This window comes from Carya illinoinensis, chromosome 8, assembly GCF_018687715.1.
Source record: "Carya illinoinensis cultivar Pawnee chromosome 8, C.illinoinensisPawnee_v1, whole genome shotgun sequence".
Lineage (NCBI taxonomy): Eukaryota > Viridiplantae > Streptophyta > Magnoliopsida > Fagales > Juglandaceae > Carya > Carya illinoinensis.
In genome coordinates, this window is record NC_056759.1 from 5,215,488 (window position 1) to 5,224,638 (window position 9,151).

General features: G+C 35.0%; 2 protein-coding genes across 3 annotated transcripts; both read right to left on the reverse strand.

Moving 5' to 3' along the window:
• Window positions 1-112: 112 nt before the first annotated feature.
• On the reverse strand, window positions 113-2,900 carry LOC122318825 (40S ribosomal protein S6). The gene is made up of 6 exons (XM_043136480.1): window positions 2,773-2,900; window positions 2,567-2,631; window positions 1,200-1,257; window positions 1,014-1,122; window positions 634-906; window positions 113-493 (listed from the first exon to the last, which is right to left on the reverse strand). The coding sequence occupies exons 1-6, from the start codon at window positions 2,776-2,778 to the stop codon at window positions 255-257; spliced, it is 750 nt and encodes a 249-aa protein (XP_042992414.1). The 5' UTR covers window positions 2,779-2,900; the 3' UTR covers window positions 113-254.
• A 2,042-nt stretch (window positions 2,901-4,942) lies between these two features.
• Window positions 4,943-8,187, reverse strand: LOC122274322 (serine/threonine-protein kinase SAPK2-like). Of its 2 annotated transcripts, none has more exons than XM_043083361.1 (9): window positions 7,697-8,187; window positions 7,515-7,609; window positions 6,917-7,018; window positions 6,728-6,781; window positions 6,525-6,617; window positions 6,344-6,436; window positions 6,137-6,241; window positions 5,895-5,993; window positions 4,943-5,475 (listed from the first exon to the last, which is right to left on the reverse strand). In XM_043083361.1, the coding sequence occupies exons 2-9, from the start codon at window positions 7,596-7,598 to the stop codon at window positions 5,200-5,202; spliced, it is 906 nt and encodes a 301-aa protein (XP_042939295.1). In that variant the 5' UTR covers window positions 7,599-7,609; window positions 7,697-8,187; the 3' UTR covers window positions 4,943-5,199. The 2 variants fall into 2 exon arrangements, with proteins under 2 accessions (XP_042939295.1, XP_042939294.1); XM_043083360.1 differs by having other exon boundaries at window positions 7,515-7,589; window positions 7,697-8,184.
• Window positions 8,188-9,151: the final 964 nt, after the last annotated feature.

Sequence of the window (9,151 nt, forward strand, 5' to 3'; positions counted from 1 at the left end):
TTTTGATAGAGCATCTCATCACCATTCGGTAATATAACGTTGAAAGACTTAAAAATGTATCTATAATATTGTGGTTATAATCATTACTAAGCAGCATTTGGAGAAGCTCCCATTATAAGAAACCATCAACATGTCCTCATTGCAATCTTCAAAAATATAAGCTTACCAAATTCAATACTAGAAAATCTCATAGGTATTCAATGTTCATCTTCTTATCAAAATTTAATCACTTAGACCCAAAGAGATGCACGAACCTATGCCACAATAGATGGCTTAGATGCGGCAGAGAGCCTGGATCGTTTCTTGGCTAAGCTTTCACTGCGACGCTCTCTTTGCTCCTTCAATCTCGTGGCAAGGAGCTTCTGGTACTCAGCAGCCTCCGACTTGGCCTTGGAAATTCTCTTCTTCTTCTCTGCAATCCTTGCTCGCTTCCTCTGCAAAGTCAATGGGGTGACCAACCTCTGAATTTTGGGAGCTTTACTCACTTTCTTCCCTGCCAATTGCACACGGAGCATTATGTTAACAACTAACAAAAATATGCAGCTAACTTTCTAAACGCTTTTAAACAAGCAAACAAAAACATTCACAGGATCTTCTGGCCCAAGAATTCAATAATGATTGCGGAAAACTTACCAGCTTTTGTGGTAAATGATCTGCGATAGGTGTTGACATACTTTCGAACATCATCCTCCTTTGAGAGATTGAAAAGTTTACGGATCTTAGATGCCCTCTTTGGACCTCGCATTCTTGGTTTCTCAGTGTCAGTCAGACCAGGAAGGTCATTCTCACCCTTCTTCACAATAACCAAGTTCAGAACAGAAAGGTCTTGGCTGACAATGCATCCACGTACAGACTTCCTCCTTCGCTCTCCATTGCGCCTACCGTACCCACGGAAGCAAGGGGTGCCTGGAAATACAAATTTAAGTATTCCTTATCATTTTACTTCAAAGAAAATCTAACAAATCTCCAACTTGAGAGCAATAGCATGCACTAAGAACAGATGTTTGGCCAACCTCTCTGAAGCAAGAGACGAACGCGACCCGGGGTTAGCACACCCTGCTTCATTGGGAATCCTTGCTTATCACAGCCTCCCATGATTTTGAAAACATAGCCCTTAAATTCCTGTCAAACACGCTTCTTTTTTAGATATTTGGAACCAGTGGCAGGATTTGGGAAATTCAAACATAATGGGTGCGTACCTCTCCAAGAGAATCTCCACTGACTTCCTGTGAAATCCTCTTGTCAAAAAATGCTCGGCTGCAAGGTCGAAGAAACACAAGGGAATAGGCAGAACTTTAATTAAATTAAATTTGTAATTTCAATGACTTGCATAGGCAAGTGATACACCACATCAGTTACAACTCTGACATTTAGCCTCGAGGTTAATCTTAAGAAGTTACAAATCCGGGTAAATCATTTCTAAAAGGTTTTAAAAAATGCCAAAAAAACAACAGATATCAATCAAACATAGAAATGATAAATAATCATTCAGCTGATTACAACAGAAGCTTCAAATCAAGGTCGTCCAAGCCAGTAACATCAGTGAGAATTTTGTTTTTATAAGTATGAGCAGCTCTCACTGAAGAAAGTTGAAAATTAATAGCCATCTTTTGTTCTCATCAAAACCTACAGTTTCTTAGAAGAAAAAAACCAACCATCGGAAGGGTAGAAATGCTCACCATTAAGAAGCCAGAAAGAAATACGTAACTGATCATATGTTATCAGCACCTTTTCTTTTCAAAGCGTATATGTGGTACAACAATTTTAAAACTTTTAGTCGAAATCATTGCACAAGAACACAGTATATTTTGTGGAATCCTTAAAGATGATGCCTCCCATTAACATTCATGAAGCTAGTACATATATTATTAATTAATTATGGTACGCAATTATATACACAATAGTCCAAATTATAGGAATGATTGCTGTCAAATGAAAACAACAATAAAACGCGCTCAATGCCTATGAGTTTCCGGGCAAACAGAGTGGCTCTGCATTCAAGAAGTTCAACAGAAGATAAGATCTGCAATTGGAAACTCGGAATGATAGTGGGTTATCTTTGATTGGAAAATTCCTGGGATTCTGCCTTAAAGAGCATTAGGTAGAACCAAAAAGAAACTGCAAAAGATGACATGCACAACCAGTTGGGAAAAATATCCCTTTGAATTCGACTGTGCAATGCCGCATTGAGCATGACTGTCATCTAGTAACTCCACTTTTCAAAATCTTTCTTAATTTACGTTATATTTACAGCCTCGACTTCTATTTTCTAATTTATTTTGCCTTTTACTTAAGAAATAGAGCTTGTAATAATGAACTATAAAGCTCACACAACTCCACATATCCATATGGTTCTATTCCCGGAGTTTACATTAAAGAAAATACCCCAGGAGAAGAGAAAGCTATATTAAGCTGGCTAAGGTTCTTTGACTTAACCGATTCAACAAATGAAACTAAAACGAGTCCTGTTTAGAGTGAAAAATTAAAAAAGAAATAGCAACTGACGCAAAATGTAAATAAAAACGTTTGATTTCGTAAATGGGAAGAGATTGGGAGAAGAACTAACAGTTTCTGGTCATCGTCGATTTCAAGTTTCTTTTGGCATCCCGTAGTTGGGTTTGCGATATTGAACTGCAAAACACAAACAACGCCACTATTAAAAATGCCTGGGAAAGAGAGAGAGAGAGAGAGAGAGAGAGAGAGAGAGAGAGAGAGAGAGAGAGGGGGGGGGGGGAGGGAGACGGGGAGATTTTAGAGTATCAGATAGGAAACCTTCATCTTGGACGAGATCTCAACTGCCTGGAGCAGAGGCGGCCGCTAATGAAAGATGAAAAAGGGAGACCTCTGTTTCCTCTATTTTTAGGGTTTTATACAACGCGCTCGGAACAGCTATTTATTTCTCTTTTATTTATTTATTTTTATTTTATTGAATGGTTATTTATTGGGCCAAGGCCTAATATTCACAAGTGCCGTCCTCTGCTATAGAGATAAGAAAACTATAGGGTTACAAGCCCAGTTAAATTATTTGGATTTCAGCATCAGATCGTTGCATCCTCATTAAATATTTTCTTTTTATAATTTTTAAGAAAAATTCTATTTAGTAGTCATGTACCACACACCTGCTTATAAGAAAAAAATAAAAAAGAAAAAATTTGATTATAAGCGATTCTGTTCATTAATACGCACACATATCCAACGTGATTGATTAGAAAATTAGATTTTAATAAAAATAATACCAATTTAAATTTTAAATATGAAGACAGCAGTATTGATATGTAGATCGGTATTGAATTTGTTTGTACGTAGCAAAATTTAATAAAAAAAAATTCATATCAATAGATGTGTGGTGTAGAACTAGTGAGTAGGAGAACTCAATTTTTAAACATATTACCTTTACTTAATTTTTATCTTTCTTTCTATATATATATATATATATATATATATATATATATATATTTTCTCAAAGTAGGATTTCATTTTATTCCTACACTAATATGAATCTTGCTTTACCTAATGACTACCATTGTTAACCAATGAATACAAGCAAAAAGGGTATTTGAAAAGTAAAATGATTGGGTAACTCCCAAATGTGCACCCCGAATATGCCTCTTCATGTATTTTAATTTTTTTAATTGTTAAAAAAGTAATTATTAAAGAATTTTTTTTAATGATTAAAAATGTTTAAAAAAATGTTTGAAATAAAATATTAAAAAAAATACAATTGTACTAGGGGCATATTTGGCATGCACCATATGGGAGTCATCCTAGCACCATGCATTTGAAAATAACTTCTATTAGAAGAGCTTATTTATAGACAAATACGGTGATATGAATTAAGGAAATACAATATAAAATGATAAAATACACGAATACAAAATATTCTAATCTAGAATATTTACGGCATCTAAGAACATTAGTAACATGCTTACTAAAATAAGACAACCAAAGAACCATTCTCCACTATCATTCTAATAATTTTAAAAACTGATTATTATAAATTAAATCTTATCATTTAAATGATGGAATTAATGTATTTTATACATTAACTTAAAATGTTTGGGATCTTGATAATAGATCCTGAGCATTTCTCCCGACACTTTTTTTTCTTAAACTTAATGATTAAGTATTTATTTTTTATTAATATTATAGTTTCTATTTTTTTAAAAATAAATATTTTAAAATATTTTTAAGAAAACATTAAATTTTTTTTTTTTTTTTAACACACTTGTGGGGGGTCACCGAATGCAGTTTGGTTGCTAGCTTCTTGGATCAACTCAATTATTTATTCCCTTTGCATTAAAGAACGAGCCTCATTGAAATTACCAACCCTTATCTCTGACTACTTACTACGTTGAATTTTCCGAAACTTTATACCAAACTTTATCATGTACCAAACTTCACAAGAAAAAAACAGCATCAACCCGTCCAGGTGTTGGTTCTTTCAACGTTTTTGTACTCTTGTATTACCTGATAATCTGTTTGTTTTGGCTGCTATATTCATAATCGCAACCGAAGCATTATACTGTTTAAAATCATAAACAAGCTTAAATATGGTTACTCTCTGATTTAAACTTTGAGGACAACTCCTGAACACAGATTCAAATTGAGTTTGTAAAGGATCGTTGTGCCCCAACTATTGTAGGGTCTATCATCTAAAGCATCAACCATTTGCATCGTGGTAACTTGGTAAGTGAAAAGCCAACTTGAATTGTGAGTGCTGCCAACATTCTGAACACTCATTTCAAGACACATTAGAGAGTGAGGGAACAAAAAGGCTCGTCTCCTGGATTGGTGTAGATGCAAGAATTAATCATCTTTGCATCAATAAGAAAGATAAGCTTGTCTTGATAATAAATCTATTATCTTTAGTATCAACTATTGCTGAACTTACTATATATTTGTTTTTAAAAAAATGCAATCTGGTATAAAAAGCATGAGCCCATTATAAAGAATTCTCCAATCATTATGTGATAATATGATGTAGTTTCCCATAAAGTAACAGGACAATTGCAACTAAGAAGCAAAACGTTACAGAAATTTTTATATCGAGGAAACTATGAAAAGCAAGCATTACACGATGACATGAATGGCCCTTTTCTCTGCTCAAACTGCAGGACAGATTCTACAATAAAGAGTGGTAAAAACAAAACCACAACAAAGCATGAATTTTATCTACCCTGCAACTATCTACCCTACAACTCATAGCGGGCACACAAAATCACCACTTGTTTCTATATCTTCAAGATCTGCATCAGCATCTAAGTCATCAAGATCCATGCTTCCTCCGAGGATATGTGCACCAAACTTGGGGACCGCAAGAGGTTTCATTGCCTCTTGAATAATAGACGATACTTCCTCGATGCTCTGTGATGGGTTATTTACATCATTACTCTGCCAGCTTCCTCCTTCCATTAGTTCTATGGGCAAGTTCTTTAAGAACCATGGGTGGTTTTTAATTTCTGGGATAGTTATTCTCTGCAAGGAAGCAAGGACAGAGCATGAAGAGAAAACTGAAAGACACACATTAGCAGGAGATGAGGCCTGGCTTAGCATTTGTCAACAACAAACAACTGATTTGGGTAGGAACTGAAACTCACCACCATAAAATTATTGGGTTGATAAATTAAAAATATCAACATTTATTAAAAACCATATGGGGGTACATGATGAGACTTGAACATCTTCACTGCCAAAGAGAAGAAAAATCCTAAACTTGAAAACATGTATCTTGGTTTTTTAGTGCTTATGCAAAAAGGATAACAACTATAGTTGGGTCTATGGAATGCAATTCCAACACCAAATTTGGCAAAAGCAGGCTGTCTAGTGGGCAAACCAAACCATTCAAGTGGCATTTGAGAAACCAACATGTCAACACCAAATTGAACTGAGCTTACCTTTTCGGGGTTGGCAACGAATATCCGAGATAGAAGATGTCTACATTCCACAGAAACTTGGACGAAATCAGGAATTTCATAGTGGACAGTAAGTATCCGCTGTCATAAGCCATAACATTCAAATTAGGACTCCAGAATATAAAAGACAACTCACACGTTTGTACTATCGATATGGTAGCGGGATAGAAAATAAGAAAGGGACTAAGGGGTAGAGGTTCAAAAGATTATGCTTTAATATTCACCCCAATTGTTTTTCTGAAGTTTCTCGGATCATTCGGATCTCCAAATGGATAAGCCCCAACTAGCATCACATATAAGGTGACACCAGAGGACCAAACATCTGCAATCTATACAGATCACAAGGATTAGCTATAGATAGTAGGTGCCAAGTGGCCAAAAAGAAAAGCAATAATTCAATGGATAAGGAAAAAGAAAGAACCAAATATCACCTTTCCATCATATTCTTTCTTAGACAAGACCTCAGGTGCTATGTACGCTGGTGTCCCTACAGTAGACTTTGGTTGTGAATGGAACACAGATGACTACATACATGAGGTAAAAGGATTAGTAATCAAAGTCCAATGAACATAAGGCTCTAAAGTATTTGGTTGGACTGGTGAACGCCATTACCTTTGAGTACCCAAAATCACATATTTTAACACAAGGTGCTGTGCTGCCATCTAAGAGTGTATTTTCAAGTTTAAGATCTCTATGACAGATTTGCTGCAATGCATGTACACACAATAAAAGATCATATATATATATAAATAAAAAGGTGGATTAAACGGTCACAATACACATTTATACACCCCAAAGAAGGGTCCAACTCTTACCATTGAATGACAGTAGCTGACCCCTGATATCAGTTGCTGGAAGAAAAACCTTGACTAATACAAGAAAAACAAATTGAGATGTAAGGAATGATTCTATAGTTTTACCACGGTTATTATTTATAAATGTTTCTAAATCAGAATGATTCGGTCATCACTGGACACACAAAAACCTCACGTTTTGTCGCATACCTCATTTTCACTAAATCTACCAGCATTGCATATCCTCTCAAAGAGTTCACCTCCAGCAGCATACTCCATTACTATAGCTAAATGTGTTGGTGTTAGCAGGACCTGCAACAATCATTTGAGCTCTTCAAATAAAAACCCTACCCGGAAATGGACACGATAATGACAAAACCTTACCCCTCCCAAAACAACGCACCCCCCCCCCCCCAACAGCACAACAAAAAAAAAGGAACAAGAAAAATTTTGATTCTCCCTTTTATACCACATGTATCTTATTTGATACCAAGAAATGGGTTTTATAAATCTAGAAATAATGAAAGTCAGGACTATATGATTCATCACGCGTAAAAACTACTTTCTCCGTAAACAATCAAGCAGGAACAAGCATCATATTCTGATAGATACGAGGTTTTGCTCTTCAATTAAAAAATGATCACCCACTGCTTGTAAAAGGTATTACTCTGCCATAAGATAGGGTTTATCGATAAAATTGGTATGGTCCCTCTTCATTAAAAAAATAATAAATAAACTATCATCCAAAACTGCAAATAATATTCACTGTTACTATGTTGAAAGAATATCGACACAATAGATTCCATACCTCTTTGAATCTAACAATATTAGGATGCTTCAATGACCTATGGTTCATGATTTCCCTTTGTACATGTCCATCAATCTGCAACATTAAGAAATCCCCTTAATCAAGCAGAAACCAAAACCCGTATAAGAAGCAAATAGAAAGAAACAAATAAAAGAATTAAAAGACCGAGAGAAGAAGCAGACCTTCTGGCCTCTCTCGATAAACTTAACAGCAAAGAGTTCTCCGGTCCGCCTATCTTTAACCAGCTTGGCTACTCCAAAATTCCCAGACCCAATTTCTTTCAAAATCTCATACCGTTCCATAGCTTCAAAATAACCAAAAGAAGACGAGCCAAAGCAATATCTATTCCCCCCAGCTACCCACTGTCTTCTTTCCCTACCCTTCCTTGTTTACTTGACGAAACCAGGGGACCAATAAAAGATAAAAGAACGAAAACAAAGCTCGAGTGACAGAGGTTTAGGCCCAGTTGCCAGTTGTAGCTCAGCTCATGTGTTCTCATCAAGTTTGACTCCAGTGAAACTTGGAGAAGGTAAGGCGAGAGACAGAGAGGCAGATTTGACACGTTGAAACCATGGTGCAAGATTGGACGGAAATTGTAGTCGGTGCTGAAGGATGAGAAAATTCTTTTCACTGTACAAATTGGCCACGGGCTCCCGGACAAAATGACTTTGATTACTTCAAGGCTACAAGCCAGGGGTTGGTGGAATGGGTCCGAATGGGATAGAAATTTTTTTTTTTTTTTTTAAATCTCTTTTGAGTCCTAAATGTCCTTTGAATTTTCCTAGAGCAAAAATTATTTTAGCAGTTAATCCAACTAATTACAAGCAATATTTTTTTCATCGTTTCTTTATTATGTTTAATCATAATTGATGTGATATTAAAGTATATAAATTTAAAAAAATAATATTTATAATCGTAATTGTGTAAGCGTCATGCAGTCTTTTTAAAAAAAATAAATTAATATTGGATCCACATGAAAAAAAAACTAACTTTTTAATTATAGATCTTACTCTTTTTCAAAATGATTACACAATATTTACATATTTTACAATTATATATAACATTACTCATAAATTTATAAAATATAACGGATGTGATTACAAGTAATATATGTGAAGAAGATTTCATTTTTTATAAGTTATTTTATTGTTATTATTGTTGACTGTTTCTCTTAAAGGTCAATATCCACGAATATAATCTCATTCAAACCTTTGTGATTGTAAGTAAACTTCGACAGAGTAATTTGCACCAAATTGACATTAAACCATCTAGATAGTGTGTATTTGTGTATGTGTACGTACAAATTATAAATGCGCATACAAACATACATGTAAACATAACACATGCAAATGACACATATCTTCTGGGCTATGTTGTATTGTATACACATAAACCACACATTCTTTAAGAGTCATCTTACTCCAACCTAAAATATTCGACATATCATCTATACATTAATATGAAATGATTGATTTATCGAAAATATTTTTAATTATATTTGTTATAAATTAAATCTTATCGCGTCAACTGTTAACGTTGTGCTTTGTACACCCTTGAGCCAGATTGCCTAGTTGGTCTAGGCCTTCACTCGATCTTAGGCCAGCACGCCAATGGCAGCATTGGGTCTTGTTTCACGA